Raw genomic sequence first — 20,350 nt, forward strand, 5'->3', positions numbered from 1 at the left:
TTCGGGGGGGGGGGGCAGTCTGCAAGAGGAATGACAATCTGATTGACACTGAGAACTTTTAAATTGGTGGTGGTAAAGTTTCGTTTTGGAAATTGATGGTTTAAACCCTAAGAAAACCATTTGTAAAATGCTGCAGGGTTTTGATAAAGCTACTATAATAATATAATAGCTACAGGACTACAACCATTGTCCGTAGCAATATTGGTGTCTTGTTCTACCACCAGGCTTCCTACACCTTAAAAACCCCATACCTCACTATGTAGGAGGAAGCCTGCACTCAGCTGACTTCGCTGGTCACGGACCCAAAGGTTTGTGGGTTAAAGACCATCGACCCACACAAGTCAAGAAAGCGAGGTCACGGGTGTTTGTAACCAGACACCCCCTCCCCTTCACTTTCACACTGCTACGCACGATAATGGCCACAAACAGACTAAACTGTGGACGACGGTAGAGTGAAATGATATTAGACATTTAAATGTGAGCCGAAAGACTTTGGACACAGCACGGGGCATACACGGGGCATAATGGGGCAACTCCCCGTTGACAGGGTTTAAATGAAGAATTGTGTGGGAGAAGAGAATGAACTCGCACTTCCCTGGTGTGATATTTACCTTAAAGAGTGAGGAGAAAGGCTAAAGTCAAGTTAAAACATTATCTTCCTTTCGTTGTTGTTTTTTTAAACTGTGCGTCCTCACAGACTCTACGCGCGGACTATCCGCTCTTGAGGTTACAAACCGCTACACAACAGGAGGACGAGTCACAGCGTGTGAAACACACAATGAGCAAGTCTGCGCTGACAGAGTACACAGCAGACACAAGCTAACGGACAGAGCTTCAGTTGACCTTTAACGACCTAACCGACCAAACACTTTTTCCTCACGTACCTTATTCGAAACAAAGTTTCGGGGTATCCATGTCTCACAAGTAGTGTTAAGACTGCAAGATTTAAAAATATATATATATACATTTCCTGTCATAGCTCATAAGTAAAACCCTTTACGACTGAAATGTGTGGAGGCCCCACAATACTTGATTGTAGTTAAAGAGGGAGCATGAATCTTATTGTTAAATGTATTAAGTAAACGTTATATCAATAATTTAGCTGAGCAGTAACAGAGAACTTGGTCACGTTTTTGCTCACTTTATTTCTCTCTTTTTTTTTACATCTTATTTTGAAGGGTAGTTCTTCTGTTGTCTAAGTAACTCCGCGGTACTTCACGCAGACAAATCACTGACACGCGAACACGAGCATCACAGTATTTGATTGGTGGAAGGCCGTGCTTTTCAGCCAATCGCTGCACATGTCATTGGATAGCGAGGGATTTTACTTGCATTGGACTGACAGTGTGTTCAAGGTGAGAGACGATTTTTTTGCATTGTTTTAGACATTTGTGGACAATTTAACATTATAAAAGGTTTATACTTTTTAAATGTAAATCTGTAATTAGCTTATCAGAAGACGACGCAACATCCACTGGCTCTTTAGTTATCATTAGCTAGCTTATAGACAAGATAGCCGTGTGCATTAGACAACAAAGGGTTTTAGATTGTTTTCCCAATCGAAGGTAGAAATGTAACGCAAGTTTTCTTTATCTTAAATAATTTCGACGCCATATTGAACAAGGTGGTGTAAACGAGTAACGCACCTTCAGTTCAGTAAAGTGGAAACAATCGGAGGCAATTTTAAGATGTCGGTTTCTTAGGACTGGTTTACCGCCCTAGTGCTCATACTTAATTAATTTGCATTTACAGATTTAATACATTTTTCAATGTCAGAAACAAGGTGAAACCCGGCTCCTTCATGTGTTGTGCTCTGTAGTCATTAGTCTTTAGCAGAGCTCATATGGAAAATATTTTTTTTTATTTCGCCTTCTCCGCAGGTTATTTCTGCTCTGGGAGAACAAGCTGCAGGACCATGGGTGTGTTGTCCACTCTGATGCGGGGTCTGGTGAGAGGAGCGGACCGGATGTCTGAGTTCACCAGCAAGCGCGGATCGAGGACTCATAATAAAGGCAGGGGCGCGAAGCCCACTGGACTGAAGCTCTCCAGCAGAAAGTTTATCTCCATAAGAGCCATGATCCCTGAGTTTGTGGTGCCGCAGCTGGAGGGGTTCAAACTCAAACCCTATGTGTCATATCGCACATCCAGAGGAACAGAGGCTCCGATCACAGCACAAAGTGTGTTTGCTGAGGTGGTGGCCCCCAAGATCAAGAGAGACTTTGAAGACGGCACTTTCAGCAAGGAGCAGCTGGAGAAATATGGATTTGAGCCCACACAGGAAAGGAAGCTCTTCAAGCTGTATCCCAAGAACTTTGTGCATTAAAACATGCGCTCACTCTGTAAAGTATTTACAAGGAAAGACACAGACTTCTGTGTAAGTTAATTTGCAGACCAACTGTTGTGAGGAGACTCATCACACACAGGCCTGTATCTTATGTTCAGAAAACGAGTTTCATACAAGTGGTTGACTGTTCTGTTACTTAAGAGACCAAGCAAAATAAAACATGAAGGGGTACGTGCCATGTGACAGAAATGTTCATTAATTATCGCAAACATCAGCTCAGTTTGAATAACATGTAATCATCACTTGACATCAAATAAATATTTAATAGTGTCCAAGTTAAGATATACACAGTGAACCTTGGAGTTGTCAATGCAACTTTATTGGTCAGAAAGTGTAATGAATGTATGCAGCAGGTAAAGTAAAATGACCTACACATTTTCATATACAACTTGTGATAAAGTCTCCAAAATCATCATATGGTGAAGATCACCACCTCAGATTTCAGGCAGCAGCACTGAGGCAGGCACAACACTTAACAGATCAAAAAAGGTGCTTCACCTCACCCAGCTACTCTGGGATAAAATCACATCACCAAGCATTAAATAATGTCAAAATGTCAAACCATGAACCAAATCAAGGAGAACAAAGTCCCTACAGGGGCAGAGGGGCCCTTTGAGAGTCAATAAGGTCCTCAGAAACATTCACACATAAAGGATTTGTCCATAATCCATGCGATAGACTTGATGCTAGTCACCAAACAAGGTGCTTTTGAGAACAATTTTCCTTAAGACGAAAGCTATAATACAGGGAAGGGTTTTGGATGAATAGTAATGATGTTTCTGCTACAGGATGAACAGCATACAGACTAGACACAATCTGTTTAAATATATGTTTATAAAAATCAATGTAATTATCAAAATATAGGGTTTTGTGATTTTAACATTCTGTGGTAAGGCATTGCAAAGTGAAAGGGACTTAACAATAACAGTATTTCGTATCATCATAGCTGGACTTGATTTTCTGATTAGCCTTGGTTTGTTTCATAATTTGATAGAATCGTGTGATCTCAGCTTGTGCTCCAGCCTGGTCAATGTTGCTCTGATTCCTGTTGAGCCTCATCTGGAGTCCAGTCCCAGCGCCACACATGGAGCATATTGTCATAGAACGAGCAGCTTGCGAGCAGACAGGACAGTGAGGGGGCATCACGATCAGGTTTGAGGACAGGGGCTGCAGCGGTGTAGGAGGACAGGGATGGAATGCCTTCTGGGATGTATCGTCCGGTATCATCTTCCAGGGAAGTGTCAAAGCTGGCAGTGGGAGATTCGTACTGAATCTTTAGGTGTCCTCCTCCTCCGCTCTCTGCAAGGCTTTCCTTTGGTTCTGCAGCAGGAGTGGAGCAGGGAGCAGGATTCTCCAAGGACAGACGGGACCAGTCAGCACCGTATGCCAGGGAGTTGTGCAAGATGTAGGAGGCGACAACGGAACAAGATCCACTGCCCTCTGGACAGAAAACGGGACAATAATATGATTACAGAGAAATTTGTATCCACTGCCGAAATGTCTCATCTGATATTTATATTTTCTTTCATAATGCAGCAGTGCAGTGTACATGAATTAAATTCACCCTAACAGAGGTTTTGTGCCATGGATGCTTTGTGCATCCGTGTAGAAACATTTTAGAAATAACACACAAAAGAGCAAAGAGTTATCCATTATCTATAAATATGTATCTGGCACACTACAAATGAGAGGCATGACAGGTGAAAAGGAGCTAAAGATAATAAATTAACATGGTTGATTATTCATATTAAGTGAAAATCAACAAATCTGCTTTTGTCTAATAATCTGACCCCTCATTTCTCACAAGCTACTGAAGGTCCTGCTTCAAAAATAATTAGATTATCAAGATGGCGTTACCAGACAATTCTGTAAAAACTCTGTTGGAGTTTTGTGAACTACAAAAACATTCACATAAGAAATTACTGCGTACTCACAGTATAAGTTTATAAGTTATATAGCAACATTTGACGTGACCTGCTGTCAGCGACTCATTGTGTCATTTTATTGGAAAAGGGAGTCAGCGCTGAATAAAAGTTTATCTGCTACCTGATAGATTTGTGCAGATTCATTATTCCTGGAGCTGCGTTAAACTGTGTATTTTGCCAGCATCAACGTTCAAACAGTCACTCACATATACAGTGACAAGGTCACAACAGCAGGGTAACATGGACAAAATACAGTCGATAACAGTGAATGAAGGATGGATGTTTGATAGGGTCCATTAAAATATGCTGCATCAACCCTAATAAATAACCATAGGCTCAGTTTGAGACATATCAAGCAGCAAGAAATCACTGCCTCTGTGTTGAAGTAGTAAAAATATTATGCAGGAATGTTGGATAAAGTCCCAACAGTCTTTAAAAATTCATTTTTTTAAAGATATTTTATGTTCTATTGCTTTTGTTCTTTTAGTCGTATTAATTTGCTTTTACGCAAAGTCGTCCTTTTCTTTTTGTTGTTCTCCTTCTTTTATTCGTATTTACTATCCTAGCCTCTTATACCTTTGTTTCTTATTTGTTTTATGAGTGTGAATGCATTTTGAGACTGCCACTGAGTATCCTGTGTCTGTTTCGTCCATCAAAGCAATTAATAAACACTTATTACTCGCTTTCAAACTCACCCAGGGCCTGCTGGCAGTCAAGGATATGGAAGTCGTTGTGCATGCAGGCTGCCAGCAGCAGGTGCTGATAGGTCGGATGCCACTTCAGCCTCCAGACTCCACCACCCATGGCGCTCTGACTGATAGGCTGCCGCATGTTCCTTCCATCCCACAACAAAACCTGCTCATCATAGCTGCAAGAAGAGAAGCCCGTATCACAAGACAAGACAATCACATCACTGACATCACAATGTGACCACACACAGGTCATTTGGGATATTTACCTGCCGGTGGCCAGGATGTGTTCCCGATGTGGGCTGCTGTGAATACTGCACACACCCATTGAGTGCCTTCAAGAGAACAGGCCAAATATTGTCACTGCTTTTCCCAAGTGGAAAGTCCAGATTAATGCAGCAGTACTCACTTTTTACTGGTCCAAGTGGGACAGGAGGGACCCACCCTGAGATCCCAGCCTTTAAGTTTGCAGTCATCACCACCTGGTGTGGAAAAACACAATCAGTTTTTATGAAAGCATGCAAATATGATCAACTTGTGCTTACAAACTAGTAATGGAAGGTGAAGACACAAGTGTTATGTTACTCGCACACAAATAGAGTATGAAAAAAACAATGTGACTACACGGTTCAGGAAATACAATGTGATTAATCTAAATTTAAGTATCGTAAAATGCCATATGATGAATGGCTGAAAACATGCTCTATGATAAAAGGATGATAGGGGAAAGGGATAATATAAAAAATACTGGTCCTCATTCAAGAACATTTTCACATTTCTTATCCTAATTTCTCTTATATTCGTCGGATTCAGCATACGGTTCTAACTTTCTTACTAAAAGAAAAGTGTGTAAATGACACCTGTTCATTCAAGAAATAATCTGTTCGTACTAACAGTTCTTGCATGAGGCCCATTGATCATCCAAAGAAAAAGCACGATCATATTCAGGTTTAATTCATCTGGCAAAATAAATCATATACATCATCTTCATAAGAGAGGCATGGCATGTGTAAAGGCACTGGAAAACAAATGAACATGGATAGCTATTCAGTTGAAGTGAAAAGTTTTCTTGTGTTTCCATTTCTGATGTCCGTGCCAACCTCTTACTTGCTCTTTTTAGTCGATTCTTTTATTTCTGTATTAGGTCCCAGTGGCAGTCACTGTTCATTCCAATCACCTTGTTCTCCTGTTTTATTCCAGACTCTTGATTAAAAGTCTATCTGCAATTTTTATACTGTTATATTGTTTACAAAATCCGCATCTTATGAGAAAATTAATAAAAAGGGGAAAAAAGCAGACACGTGATTTATTATAAGCTTCCACACTAAAGTAATTTCAAAGGTTGCTTTCTTTAGTTTAAATGTTCCCTTTCTAAATGATAATACATTAGTAATCTTTTTTTTCTTCTTTATCCATTAAAGGACACTAACAATAACGCTCTTTCCATACTTCTGAGTTCATATCCATATTTCATTCAGGTCGTGACCATTTACACTCACAAGTTAAAGACGATTAAAAAAACATCATACACATGATTTTCTTGTATGGCAGGGTTCCCCAATTAGTTTTCCCCAAGGGCCAAATTATTTCAAGCATGCCAAGCCAAGGGCCAAAATGTTCGGGGTTTAACACACACCGTTATATATCGGACTCAAACCAAAAACATTTTTACTTACTGCACCTCTAATATCAAAATAATGACAACAGCAATACAGCAAGTGGCATTACAGCAGGATATGACTGGGTAGCAAAGCTAACTGTTAACTTTTGTTAAACAGCATGTCCAAACAGCTTTCCACATAGACAGCTATCAGCAGCACCTCTACAACCACCTCAAGAAGAGGCACGCACGCACACACGCACGACCAACCATACAATTAAATAAACACACATACAGTGAGGATATCTAGATATGCTGACCACCACAGAAAGAAAAGAGGTGGGGGAGTTGACGGGCCACATTTTAAGGGGTAATACCTGAGTAAACCAGCTGTGTATCCCAGTATGAGAAGGCTGAGATCCAGGCCTCAAAGTCGTGGGCCTTCCACTGTGACAGAGCTGTCAGAGCGCCCTCAGCCAGAGAAAGCACACTGACGCAGCCGGCAGAGTCACTGCACACCAGCCGCACATCGCTGCTGCTGACACAGGGCACACCACATTGACTTCAGTACAAAATGTGACTATTAAACGGAGAAATTCAGTGGAAGAACTATATCACCTGTCCATTCTCCCAGTAGACCAGTCTAATGACAGAGCCAGTCGCTCAGCTCCCACCTCCAGACTGCTCAGAGTCTGCAGACTGCAGCTGCCTTCCTACTGGATACACACACTCATGAGTGCAGACCAAAACAAGTCACACCAAGTCATATTGACACACTCATTCTGCACTTCAACCTCCTCAACTAACTATTTATCTATGTTCATACACAACATCAAATATGTGGTGTCATTCTGCGAACAGACAAACTGGATACAATATCTGTTCAAATTCAATTCAAAGTACAACAGCTCTATGAAACTTATAATGCTCCTGACATTTTGTCAGAGAGGAGCTGATTTATTATATATTCTGTACTTGAGTTTATTAATTGCAGGTCTGTATTTAGACTGCAATTGTGTTATATTGTATATTTATTGTTAGGTGTTCCTGGTTTTTAAGCCGTCACTGTCAGTTATATAAAGGTAAGAGGGCACATGAGTGGCCACCAGTTAACCTAGAGGATCAATAAACGTACATCTTATCTTATCTTATTGCCAAAAGGTAAAACAAGACAGCATAGTTGATTCATATTGCAAATGTTCTACACAGAAGACACTGTTCCACAATAAAAATAAATAAGAATTCATTTTAAAACGACTAACGTTACAGTGATACTGGATGTACAAACAAGCATTTTTATGTGTTCTGTGCTCACAGTGTCACATTAAGTCATATTTTGCCAAGAATGAGTTTCTGTATTAAACAAAGGTACATCTGGACCTACTGTGGTAGGTAAAGGCTGCTTTCAACCAAAATATCACAGTTTTGATCTTAGAGGCTGATGCTATATATTCATTGACCATGTGTGCAGTCAAAAAACGTACATGCTGAGCTAAATGTCTAAAGATATAAGATGTCAGTGGCCGGGATTCTTTGGACACACCTGGCCGTCTGACATTGTGTACAGCTGCAGCTCCCCTGTGGCAGCCGCTGTTCCCAGCATTGCCTTCCCCAACACCGGCACATGGCACCTAAAATATGCAAAAGAATCAATAGGGAGGAAGCAAACAGTGACGCAATAACAACAGCCACGCTGATTGGTCAAGCCTAATTTCTTACCATTTCAAATCTAAAATGGCCGGAGTGTCCATGCGCTGCAGCTCAGTGAGAGGAGGACTCATCGATTCCTCTCGCCGAAAGTCAAAAAGGTACAAACGACCAGTCCGGCTCTGCGTAGCATCCTCTACTCCTGCCTACAAGAAAAATGTAAAAGTGGCATTCATTAGTCAATTGTGAAATTGTGAAATTGTGAAACACCTGCAGAAGCATGAATGAGCGAAACCCTGTTATTTACCTGTTACTGCCACATAAAATCGAGCTACAAAAACATAGGGAGCCCAATTAAAAACGTAAAGTATCTTCTTGTTTGAAATGAACATCCCAATTCAGTACAATTTAAACATTTAGTGATATTCAGCTCCTATTTCCACACTTGTCCATTCACCATACAGGCATGATATGGTAATGCTAGTATGCAAATTGCAGGGTTGTTTGATGAATCAAACAGAGAGCAGTCCACAAGTAATTGTGCATTTACATATGTTTTGTTTTGTTGTGTTGGCTCTGTACTCTGCATTTTTTAACTGAAATTAAACAAGGACTGTGTGGTGACGATGTTGACTCTGTAGTTTCAGGGTGTTACACACAGAGTGAACAAGAGAGTAAAAAATGGGATGACAAAAAATGCCAGGCTACTTATATACAATGTGAAACTAAAGTAAGTGTGTAATAATGCTTTAATAAAGAGTTTAAAAGAAAGTTATGGTTCCTACAGCTAATGTAGAAAATATGGATTTGAACATGACCAACCACGTGTTTTTCTGTATTTGGTTATGGTGTGTGGTTGGGTACCACCTGATGACATCTGCTCCTACCCAAAGAGGTAACCAAAGTAATTACCCTGAAAACAGCATTAAATACACTTGCATTCATTTCCTGGAGACTTACCCTTAGTCTAACCATAACAATTACATCCCTAACCTATACTTAACCCAAATATGACCCAGGAGCAGATATGAACATCCAGGGCCTTAGAAAACTCCATATATCAATATTACACAGGTTTGCTGTCCTGATAATTTGACTTAAGATATTTCATGGAATATGCACCAAGTAAGCAGAATACAAAATAAATCAGTGATCATTACGTCAGTTGTCTGAAGTTTGATGTCATGTCATAGTGTCCATATGACAGGTAATGGATGTAACACAGTTGGAACTGTTCTTATGTGAGCTCACCCCTTTTTGGAGCTGATATGTCCCGCAGACCAGGATGTTGTGGTTCGGTGAGACAGGACACCACTCCACCGTGTCGGCACTCTGCTCCGTGTCAAACACTTGCAGACTGCGGGTCCTCGACTTCCAAGCCATGACCATCAGCTGCGCATAACGTCACTGTGCTGGTGCAGTGGCTGGAAGAAAAATGAACACGTCTCAACAGCAGAACCGAAAGTACACTCAGATACGTCTATTAGTGGCACGTTAATCCTTGTACGACGTTACCTAGCTAACTTGGCTAACTGAGCTTACTGTTTGGTAGCTGGCTAGCAAGCTACAATTAGCTCACTGCAGTCTCACTTAGAACAAACTGTCACGTGCGGACATTTCAGCGAGTGAACAGCTATTCAGTGCACGAATTGAAGTGAATAAACACATAAATAGTCACTGTCAACAAAACTCACATGTAAGTCAGCCCCGTGGAGAGCTTCCCGAGACTTGGACGCAGTGACGTCGTGTCACATGACCAAGCAGCGCCTACGAGTAAACTTCCGCATCATTTCCCCCCTATAAAAAAGATGATAAAAACATGTAAGTGGAGTGAGGTTTGTTGAGGAACTTTTGTCTATTCTCTCTGGGAAACTGTTAAGACGAGTCTTCTCAGGCACCAAGCAAGGTCATCTTATCTATGGCAGTCTAAACAATCATTGAGCAGCTTATGTCTCACTCGAGGTGTCATAGTCACGGGGAGATGAGGACATTACTCAAAGCTAGATACACTACAGAGACCTAGGATGGACAGACTATCTTGGGACGCCAAACACTGTGAACCTGTTGATCTGTGTAGCGAACCGGAAGTCTTCTCAATATTGAGCTCTTATAAAAAATACTTCTGCTTAAGACATCCACGGTTTCCGTCTCCCTGAATCAGCATCCACTCAATCAATTATTCCATATTAACTGAGTCTGGCGAACAGGACTCTGAATTATTACATTTCAGGGTTTATTTCATCATCATCCAAAATTTACACAACAAGACAGGGAACTAGAAAACAGAATGGTCACCGCAATCAATGAACTGATATTGCAAAGTGAACTACCCATAACAGGTGAAAGTAACACTGATATATTAAAAATCAGGAGAGCAGAGGGATTTAAAATAAAACGAGAAAAAAACAAAAAAAATAAACAAAATCAGAGCACAATATACAAAAAAAATCAAATGCATCTTACATACCTGTGCTCATGCTTTATGTTCCTAAGTCAGGCAATATTGTAGTAATGCCATTTACCATCTATATTTTAAGTTTTATATAATTTCCTACACAAACACCCAACTGGTAGGTGCATGGTTGCACATGACTGAACATCCTAACCTTTTTTCATCCTGCCCAACATGATGTCTAGAATAAATTTTGTACAGGAAATTCTTTTCTTTTTTTAAACCATGCCGGTTATCTCAGATGGTTGGAGCGGATTGTGGCTCTTATCGGAAACTTTTAATTAGCACTTGTAAATAAAAAAAAGATTGAAAATAAACCGGAAATGAATAAACTGTCAGTGAGTGAACAGCAGTTCATGCATCATTTGTACTTAGATCCAGTTATTTTGGTGAATGCTTGCCAGTATGGGGGCTGTAACCAGAATGTTGTTTTTTTCACTTTGTTGATGCCAAAGGTTACAGGGAGTGGGTGAATAATTCTGTCATATACTATTATTCAGAGATGATGATGCAGCTTTCTATTTTTGCTAATGCTGGCACTGAGGTTCTTTTCCTACAAACTACTGGTCAGTATGGGGGTCGTCAAGCTAACACAAAGTTCATGGGTTCAACCAACCCATGAACCTTGTTAGTAGCTCTGCGTGCTAACCATTTGAGCTAACCAGCCCTATTCTCTCAAATCTCCTTAAACATCAGCTGCTCTTATTTTGGTCCTTCCTCCACTGCACACTCTGTCACTCATAGATTTTCAATGTTGCTAATGTTGAGAAAAAGGAAGTGAGAAACGCTGCTGAAAGCCAAATGAGGAGCAGCGTGATGCAAAGGGGAAGTGTGAGCAGCAGCAGCAAAGTTTGTCTGAACATAGAGACAAAGAGATTATTCTCCCAAGCTGGTAAGACCTAAACCTTACTTTTACCTTACCTTTGTTAGTCAGTTCTTGACAGTTCTTAATCAAAATTTAGAACCACTGGAGCGCTGTAAAGAACATGTTTTACTGCTCGTAGATTGTTCTTCTGATCCAACATGGGCAGTCATATAAAAAAAATTGTTATTGAAAAATAAAGTTTAAACACTTTTAAATAAAAAAACTAATCAACAGGATTTATAGTTCTGTCTCCCTCTTTATTAATCTTACTGAGAGCAAAGATCTGTTATAAACAGACCAACAGATTTTGGATTTTGGATATAATCAATAACTTAAACCTTTGTGATTAGTAGAAGTATTTGCCTTATACTTTGGGGAAGTTACAGTGTTTCTACAGTAACCATACCCCTGTGACATCATAGCAACATCCCAGCTACACTTTATTCATATTGTGGTTAATATGTTAAATAAAATGTATTTTAAATGCAGGTTCTTCCTGTAAAGTGAGAGCAAATGCAGGAAGTGAGATGTGTCAGGCTCACTTGCACCTGTAGTGTGAGCATGAGGTTATGTCAATTTTAAGACACACGCATACACACACACACACACACACAAACTAAGAGCCTAAATAATAAGCAGCTAATTCACTGGCTTCCTCTCTTCATATTAGATGAGATATGACAATATGTGTTGTTGTTTTTTTTTGCAGGTCTGATCAGAGGAGTTACACTATGGCTCAAAAGTGCCTTAAGTGTTTAAAATACACCATGTGTGTCGCCAACCTCCTTTGTTTTGTACGTATTTCTCATTCATCATTTCTGTCGCATGCTGTTAGTTTTAATTTTTTCCCCAAACAGGGACATTTTTTAAACTGTCAGGTGCTCCGTGAAAAGATTGTGGTATAGCTCAGCATATAACATAGAAATTATGATGTGATAATATCCCCCCATTCATAAATGCAACCAGCTTTAAGTTGACTATTTGAAAACTGATCACACACTCAAATGGATAAGAGCAGGATAAATGGTTTGAATGTCTAAATTCTACCATTCTACCAAGTGGTAGTGATACAAATTCACACATGACAGAGGTCTGTGAAATGTATGATAACTTACAGTACTCATAATGAAGAACAATTGATCATGTCACTGATATATTCCTGTTGGCATATTATATAATTAAATTGTTTTATGGTGCATTCATGTGTAAGAAGCAAAATTATGTTACAGCTGGTTTATCTTAACTTAAATACCAATTGCAGAGATTTGTTAATTTGTATTTCATAACATAGAGACCTTATATGTTTTATTAACTTCTTCTGCAAATGCCATCGAGTGAAAACTACAATATTTATCTCTGAATTATAGTGAAGTGGAAGTAGTTGAGTGAATGTACTACAATCCACCACTGGATCAAAGTACCCTTGAGCACGGCACTGAAGCACCAGTTGCTCCAGAGGTGCTGCTCAGTTAAGAGACTGTTGGGTGGATGTTTCGTGATGGTGTAATCAGGAACCTGACTGCTGTGTACGTTCTCTCTGCTGTCAGATGTGCGGTGTGATTGTACTGGCCTTTGGGGTGTACATGATGGTGAACTTCAGGATGGCCGCGCTAACCCCTACCCTGGCCAGTTTCAACATGGCCAACATACTGCTGAGCAGCGGCATTGTCATCACCTGCGTGTCCTTCCTGGGGTTCCTGGGTGCTCTGAAGGAGAACCGCTGTCTCCTCCTGATGGTACAACACACACACACACACACACACACACACACACACAGAGCACCAAGCGCTTGTGTTATTGTTACTTTAAGGGTTTTGTTGACTTGTCATGTTCTTCAAGATTCCAGATTGTATTTCAGGCAACTTTGATGTTTTCAGTAGACTGTCACCCAAACATGGAGATTCTTCACTTGAATACACTGTTCTTAGTATTAATATGTGTGATTATTTTACAAGCATTTTTAGCTGACACAGCTACGGCATATGAAGTAGTAGCACACACCATGGATAAATCAATGTGATTTATATAGTTGTATATGTGGCTGTCATCTTTTAAGAGACAACCCGCCCCCCCACCCCCCACAAAAACACATATTCAAAAATATATATATATATATATATATATATATATATATATATATATATATATATATATATATATATATATATATATATATATACATATATATTTACCTCATAGGGACTACTTTTTCTGTACAAAGAAGTCCCATTTACAGTGGTTGACTGTGTGTTGACAACGGAGGATCCAGATTAACTGTGACACTGTCTATGGACATACTGCTTTTCAATGTTTTTGAGTGCTTGTGAACTTGGTAAAAAAAGAGCCAGATATCTCAAAACCTGTGCAACATGCTTCTGTTTTGTTTTTACCCCACATAGATAATATCACCATTAAAATATGATGCATTCGTTGAAGGATGATTTCAGTTCATTACAACTTGGATCTTAATTTCATATTATTTTCATATTATTTCACCATGTTTTTTGACACATATAACACAGCGTCAGCTTCATTTGATAAACTAACCAAACATCAGTTTGATTAGATTAATAGATTTAGTAGATTAGATTTGATTACTTTAGCACAGCAACATTTTAAACAGCAGCAACCAAAAAAGGATTGCATTATAAACATGTAGTTAGGCACAGTGCTGCATCTATATGGTGTAAGTCAGCTACTCTCAGTAGACCACACACACTCTCAAGGACTCAGTAACTTTTTAAAATGCAATAATCATTTCATTTTCATTTATGTGAAATTCTTCTATATAGTATTCATATCTAGTGGCAGGATGTGGACGTTTTATCATCAGGTTCCCAGATGTCAATCAATCAAGTGACTATTATTACTGCGGAGAACAATGGATGACAAAATATACTCTGTTGACAGTATTTCCTGCTGCTGTTCATTCTGATGTTGGTGGAGCTGACTGCAGCATGCTTGCTACTGGTGTTCGAGGGAAAGGTCGGGCTGCACCCATCACTTCTCATCCTGTGTGTTGTCCTTGAAAACACGTATAGACGACTGTATGACCTGAAGATCTTGTCTCACTCTTTAGATTGCTAAACTGGTGAAAGACGATCTCAACAAGGGTTTGGTCCAAGCCAAAGGAGCGACTGCAAATGCAACTGATGTACTGAGTGAGTGGGATCTGGTTCAGAACAAAGTGAGTGTGCAGAGACATACGGACGGCTCATACAGTGTGGTGACATAAAGGATTGTTGATGTGTTGTGCCAGATTACTGAGAGCTAGGGCTTTTCAGTCGGTCATTATAATATGCATTTATTTTCTTTGAATGATTTGTTTCAGCTTAATTGCTGTGGAGTCAATAATTTTACAGACTGGGGAGACAATGTGCCTAAATCTTGCTGCCTAAACAAATGTGACATCCCCATGCCCCCATACAGAGAAAAGGTACAGTACGCACAGTGTAACCACTGTAATGAAGTAGTAACCCTACTTACTGTAGAGTTCAGAGTTCATAGGTCACATTTGACTTTTGGTTCATCTCAAATGTATGTTCTCCGTTTGCAGGGCTGTTTGATAAAAATGAAGACCTTGTTCGAGGACAATTTCCTAACCACTGGAATTTCTGTCATTGTCCTCTGCATTATCGAGGTAAACTGGTTTTAAATGATCAATTAATTATCATCACCAAAGTGCTAGGAAAGAGGTTTTTGTCAATTTCTCCACATTATATCTAAGCACATGAATTGTGCCTTGGTGTACTGCAAAGTCAACTTATGCATGGAAGCCCAGTGTGTCCATGGTTGTTCTTCATTGTTTAAGGCAAATTACTTGTGAGTACACTACAACTACAGTTTCATAATACCTTGAGATGCAAAAAGGACTTAGCTTTTGTCTCTTTAAGCTCAATGTTTTGGTTTTATGGCCAAAGGTCTAATCAGTCACAGCTCTTGTAGGCAGCAAATTTCAGCAAAAACAGCTCTAATAAATCCCAACCTGCCAATGACTGTATATGAAGATGTATGACGCATCTCCACCAACTGCAGACAAAGTTTTTCTGAACAAAACTGTAGCATTTAGCTACAAAAAAAAAATCAAGTTTCTAATTCGGTTTCCATCTAAATGTAATGCAAAATTTATAGAGATATTATAATTATAAGAGCACCAATCAAACTGCAAAAGAGGAAGCCTGAATGAAATAAGTCATTATTTATTTGCTGAATCTGTTTCCATTGCACTTTCCATTTACCCTTTTTTCTATAAAAACACTCTTTCAAATTTGAAAATACTCTGGATTGAGACAATGGCAGTCAGTAAATATAGTACAGCTAATAATATTAATGTTGTACCTTAAAGCGCAACTGAAAATCTTCAAAATCAGAGCAACAATTACTGTTGACTGACTGTTTGATTAACAATGTCTAATAAACCTTGTAATCTGGAATGAAGTGCCACAAGTATCTGTTGATGAGAACCAAACAACATTCAATATGTTTATCTGTCATGTTTACAATTCAGCATTTGTTTTTTCTTGTTTGTGACAGGTTTTGGGAATGTGTTTCGCCATGACGCTCTTCTGCCACATCAGTAGATCTGGATTGGGCTACAAGTTATAGACCGGTGGAGGGCAAATAGCGGCCTGTAGGCCAAACTAGGCCTATTATAAAAACATTTGGCCATTTAACCATAAATTACACACTCTGTAATGAGTTTGATAAAGGCATCAATTTCAAATTAAGTCACAGTGCAAAAACCAAACATTTATGTTAGAGTTTTTTCCCCCCAGAAATGTGTTTGACAGTAATACAGGCTGCTGGTAGCACACACTAAATCATGTTTTTCTGTATAGAATCTAAATATTCTAAATTTGAAAAAAAAAGAAAAAAGACATGAGCCAAATCTCCATCATAGAAACTGTAAAACTATGTTGGTCATCTATCGATCAACACTTTAGAAAGCTGGCCCACAATTAAACTCTATAATATATAATATATATAATATATGACAATATTCACTTTTAAATAATAGACCTTTTAGCTTTGTATAGGTCTGGCCTACAGAAAAGCGTTATCCACAGAAGGACAGAAAATACTTTTCTGAGATCAGAAGAGAATTATATATATTCTGAACAGTTTTGACATCCAAAATATTTCAAATGTGGCGCAGGCCATCTGTTCTGCTGAGGTAAAGCTGTGAAAATTGCTATTTGTCTCTGTGCTGTGAACGGAAGTTTTTGTATGACATGCTTGTTGCTAATTTTCTATTAATAGCTCTTGATACATTTCAAAGGAAACAATTATGAAAAAAATGTTTAAAATTTTATAAATCTACATCATATTCTTCATTTTAGAAATCCTATAATATACCAAATAGTGTTGTTTACTGTTTTGAAATGATACTGTATCCTCCATTTTGACTTATCTTCATGTTCTCACATGATCAGCATTTCCTGTCTTTAGTTTGCAGTTCACTGAAATGTAACCACTTCCTCTTTTAAACCTGTTCAACCAGCTGTTGATTCTTAAATGCTTCAGTTCAGTTACCATTTATGACAAAATATTCTCTGACAAAAAAACTGAGTAAGTTGTTCTGTCATCTCAGAAGAAAAAAATTTGGTACGAGGCAAAGAGGAAAAAGTTAAAAGCGAGTGGGTAACACAGAAAAAAATATTTATTTTAAGAATAAATCCTGCAACAATATTTTAAGACAAAAAAACAACAAAAAAACCCCCTAATTTTTCCTTTACACTTTAAAAAAATGTTGTTCTTTTTGAAACCATCACACACAAAATAGAAACAAGTACAATTTTTGTAATAAAAAAAATGTAACTGTACACAGCAGAATATACCATTTTATTGCAAACGGAATAACCCTGACACCTCATAAACTATGAACACAAGTATTTTAATTCATCTATAGATATGAAAAGACAAAAAATAAAATAAAACTATTCTGATACAGCTCTCTCATCCTCTTCTTTTCTGAGACCAATGGCTGTGTTAAGACTGGTTTTCCCCTCCGGTGGCCCTGTGAGTCTTCAGAGGCAGCACAGTATCTTGTGTGAGTCATGATGCCAGTCTCAGGTCCATTTTAACAGGGATTTCCAGTGAGTGTGGAACTTACTTCCCTCCTCCTTTAGATACCAGATAGTATCAGTCCTCTGTGACAGTCTTTAACAGTCCACGCTAACAAAAAAATAAAAAACGGAGCCAAAATGATTAAATATCCTTTGTGAACAGGCAAATACAGAGAACTTGCAGCAAGTCCCTCTGAGTGGTGTTGCACTTGAGTCATCGATTCACAGGAAACCTGGTTTGACATGATTACAAAGCATTCCTGATCTTGCATTATGAAAATGTTTTAAAAGGACATTCTGTCCTTGCTATTGCTCAAAGATTATGTAAAGCGACTCGTTTAGAAAAGATGGGTTTCTCCATCCAGCAGCCATGGGCCATTAAAATACTTAATAAGCTACACTTAAATATCACAGGCTCAAGTTGAACACACCACTCACCAAAAATAACAAGGTACTTAAACAGTATTTTGAAGTGTTGCCATTAATACACACTATCGTAGTAAAAGCCTATGAACAACATTTTGCCAAAACTAGTTTGTTCTCAAGACGTTTCAAAGAACAGCCATTACGAATGCCCCTGCAGTAAATGGTATAAGAATAAAAGTGATTTGTAGCAACAGACAGTACCGTGCCTGTAAGAACATTCTTGCTGGAGAGAGGCAGCGGCGATGACGTGAATGTTTTTCAAAGAACAATCTCTCTCTCTAAACATTTAATGCACCACAAGGAGCCGCGGTTGTCAATAAATAAGAGAAAGAAGGAAAGAAGAAGTCTTTTACAAACCCCAGTTATAAATGCCCACCCAAACTCCCCGCTAGCGAAACCAAAGCCCGTCACCCACCTAATCATGATCCACCAGTAAACCTGGAATGAGTAAGAACAGCTAGGGTCCCCAGCCCCCACTTTCACAACATTAACATGTTGTGGTTTAAACGTCTGATCTGCTGCCAGTTCATTTGTGACTGACAGACATAAACATCTGTTCCACTTCATGCTCAATCACGTCACGTACAGTACACAGAGGACAGCCGGTCAACAGAGCACCCAGCACTAGCCGGGTTTCAGCTCCCAGCTGCTGACAGTCGAAAACTCAAGATTCATTCAAATCATGAAGCTAAGGTAGGTGTTTATCTTTCATTACTCTGTATCGGTTTTCTTCCAACAATCAAGCCAAAAAGAAGCACCGTTAGCTGTGCAACGGCATACAGCAACGATGTCCCACCGCTGTGGACAGAAATCGAAACTTTGTCCAGATCATAGCACACAATCTCCAATAAAAAATGGAGTTCACAAGCTTCAAAATAGCAGTTATGGGACCTTGGGGGGGACATTAGCCGTTTCTAAGGTCAAGAAAGCATCATGCACGAAAAGTCCTTCAAGTGCTCAATAAAATTGAAATCTGAACATCCATAAATCCATGACCATGAGGCAAACTTTTACAATTATGCAAAGTTCCACTTCTGAGTATTGTTTGTTTTTCATTCAAACAGTAAAGCGTAAAATAGTTGGATGGAAACCAAACAATGCTAAGTAGGGTCTGCGTCCATGAGGACTGGGATTGTGAATGTACACATCAGTTATGAATCTACTACTAGCAGCTTTACTGTCAACGATCTGGCTGAAGGAAAAAAGCTGCATGACTTAACAAGTATGGCTTATATTTTATTTCCAAGATCCGACCAATTCAGGCATGTCTACCTCGACTAAACGCATATCTGAGAGGCACAAAGCAGATGCACGTAATATTCTGTTGAAGTCCAACTATCATTAACTTTTGTAGTACAGTCACTAACAACACACTGCTTCCCACTAGTGTCACAGATCATAGAAGCTAAGAGAACGAACAGCTCCGGGGACAGGGTTAGGCATAAAGTGCCACCTCCAGGTTCACTTCTGATGGTTCCACGTTGTTGTATGGTGCATTTCCATGGGATTAGTTTTATAATCCCAGAAACCGTTCAGCTGGCCCAAAAGTTTGACTTAAATTCCAAGATGCATTTTGCCCTCAATGGGAGCAGTGTTTCATTTCAGTCTGCACCCCGATCAACAAGACACAGGAAGTCACCTCCAGCCACTGGGGCAGCACAGTGATCCCGAGCTGGCATATACAGCAGAGATACTGACCTCTAACTACAACCGTGCCAGAAGGCCAAACACACACCATCAAAGTTCCACCATTGGGTCAGGTAATTTATCTTAGCTAAGCCTTTATTCTGACCTTGTCTTGAAGTTATGTAAGCCGGTTTCCTTAAATCATTTCAGCTACAGTTACTTGCAGTATACACCTGAGCAGGTGTCAAAAAGAAACCGCAGGAAATAAATGGAAGTTTCTGCCCCACTGTGTCCTTCTACCATGTTAGAACAAAAGACAACAGCAACTAGTTCGATGACTAATCCCAAGAAACCCCCATGAGCCACACGGTAAACAAGTCGCCTTTTGGTTCATTCATTATTTTCCAGAAGTTAGAGCAGGATAAGTTTTTTGGAGAATGGGCCAAGAAACGCTCAAAGAGAGCAGGAAAACACCCAGTGTGGCCTCTCGATTACAATGATACAACAGCTTTACAAACCTGACTCTACACATCAGTGCTAGCTGCAGTTGAACATGCTGAATTGCTGAATCACTGTATCATCTGAGCTATCCATAGATTTCCAAGCTTCCTTTTAGTCTCTACAGACCTAATCTTGATTGCAAAAATTCTGCATAGAAAAAAAAAAGAAATAAAAGAATAGACATTTTGATGTTGACTTCTAGTTTCCTGA

The 20,350-nt window shown here is 39.3% G+C and overlaps 3 protein-coding genes across 5 annotated transcripts; 2 read left to right on the forward strand and 1 right to left on the reverse strand.

The window, feature by feature from the left end:
* The first annotated feature begins 1,226 nt into the window (after positions 1-1,226).
* mrpl41 (mitochondrial ribosomal protein L41) lies at positions 1,227-2,527 on the forward strand. Its single transcript, XM_035640847.2, has 2 exons — positions 1,227-1,355; positions 1,881-2,527. Exon 2 carries the CDS (start codon positions 1,916-1,918, stop codon positions 2,321-2,323), a length of 408 nt encoding a protein of 135 aa, XP_035496740.1. The 5' UTR covers positions 1,227-1,355; positions 1,881-1,915; the 3' UTR covers positions 2,324-2,527.
* A 114-nt stretch (positions 2,528-2,641) lies between these two features.
* On the reverse strand, positions 2,642-10,018 carry dph7 (diphthamide biosynthesis 7). Of its 3 annotated transcripts, none has more exons than XM_035640843.2 (10): positions 9,900-10,018; positions 9,457-9,629; positions 8,278-8,411; positions 8,102-8,189; positions 7,177-7,271; positions 6,936-7,093; positions 5,368-5,440; positions 5,228-5,293; positions 4,965-5,137; positions 2,642-3,784 (listed from the first exon to the last, which is right to left on the reverse strand). In XM_035640843.2, exons 2-10 carry the CDS (start codon positions 9,592-9,594, stop codon positions 3,372-3,374), a joined length of 1,338 nt encoding a protein of 445 aa, XP_035496736.1. In that variant the 5' UTR covers positions 9,595-9,629; positions 9,900-10,018; the 3' UTR covers positions 2,642-3,371. The 3 variants fall into 3 exon arrangements, with proteins under 3 accessions (XP_035496736.1, XP_035496734.1, XP_035496735.1); XM_035640841.2 differs by having other exon boundaries at positions 6,936-7,096; positions 9,902-9,946; XM_035640842.2 differs by lacking the exon at positions 9,900-10,018 and adding an exon at positions 9,748-9,876 and having other exon boundaries at positions 6,936-7,096.
* A 1,377-nt stretch (positions 10,019-11,395) lies between these two features.
* LOC118314406 (leukocyte surface antigen CD53) lies at positions 11,396-17,471 on the forward strand. The gene is made up of 8 exons (XM_035640846.2): positions 11,396-11,549; positions 12,232-12,316; positions 13,070-13,258; positions 14,433-14,507; positions 14,602-14,709; positions 14,854-14,958; positions 15,079-15,162; positions 16,056-17,471. The coding sequence occupies exons 2-8, from the start codon at positions 12,254-12,256 to the stop codon at positions 16,125-16,127; spliced, it is 696 nt and encodes a 231-aa protein (XP_035496739.1). The 5' UTR covers positions 11,396-11,549; positions 12,232-12,253; the 3' UTR covers positions 16,128-17,471.
* Positions 17,472-20,350: the final 2,879 nt, after the last annotated feature.

The sequence above is a fragment of the Scophthalmus maximus genome, chromosome 19 (genome assembly GCF_022379125.1).
Source record: "Scophthalmus maximus strain ysfricsl-2021 chromosome 19, ASM2237912v1, whole genome shotgun sequence".
NCBI classification, from domain to species: Eukaryota; Metazoa; Chordata; class Actinopteri; order Pleuronectiformes; family Scophthalmidae; genus Scophthalmus; species Scophthalmus maximus.

Bases quoted from the DNA above. Each gene is read 5' to 3' on its own strand.
- mrpl41 (XM_035640847.2), top strand. From the start codon at position 1,916: ATGGGTGTGTTGTCCACTCTGATGCGGGGTCTGGTGAGAGGAGCGGAC.
- dph7 (XM_035640841.2), bottom strand. From the start codon at position 9,594: ATGGTCATGGCTTGGAAGTCGAGGACCCGCAGTCTGCAAGTGTTTGAC. The intron at 5,441-6,935 runs GTATTACCCCTT...TTTCCACACCAG, and splicing joins TACACAGCTGGTTTACTCAG to GTGGTGATGACTGCAAACTT. The intron at 5,138-5,227 runs GTAAATATCCCA...CTCTTCTTGCAG, and splicing joins CACATCCTGGCCACCGGCAG to CTATGATGAGCAGGTTTTGT.
- LOC118314406 (XM_035640846.2), top strand. From the start codon at position 12,254: ATGGCTCAAAAGTGCCTTAAGTGTTTAAAATACACCATGTGTGTCGCC. The intron at 13,259-14,432 runs GTACAACACACA...CTCTGTTGACAG, and splicing joins ACCGCTGTCTCCTCCTGATG to TATTTCCTGCTGCTGTTCAT. The intron at 14,710-14,853 runs GTGAGTGTGCAG...GATTTGTTTCAG, and splicing joins GGGATCTGGTTCAGAACAAA to CTTAATTGCTGTGGAGTCAA.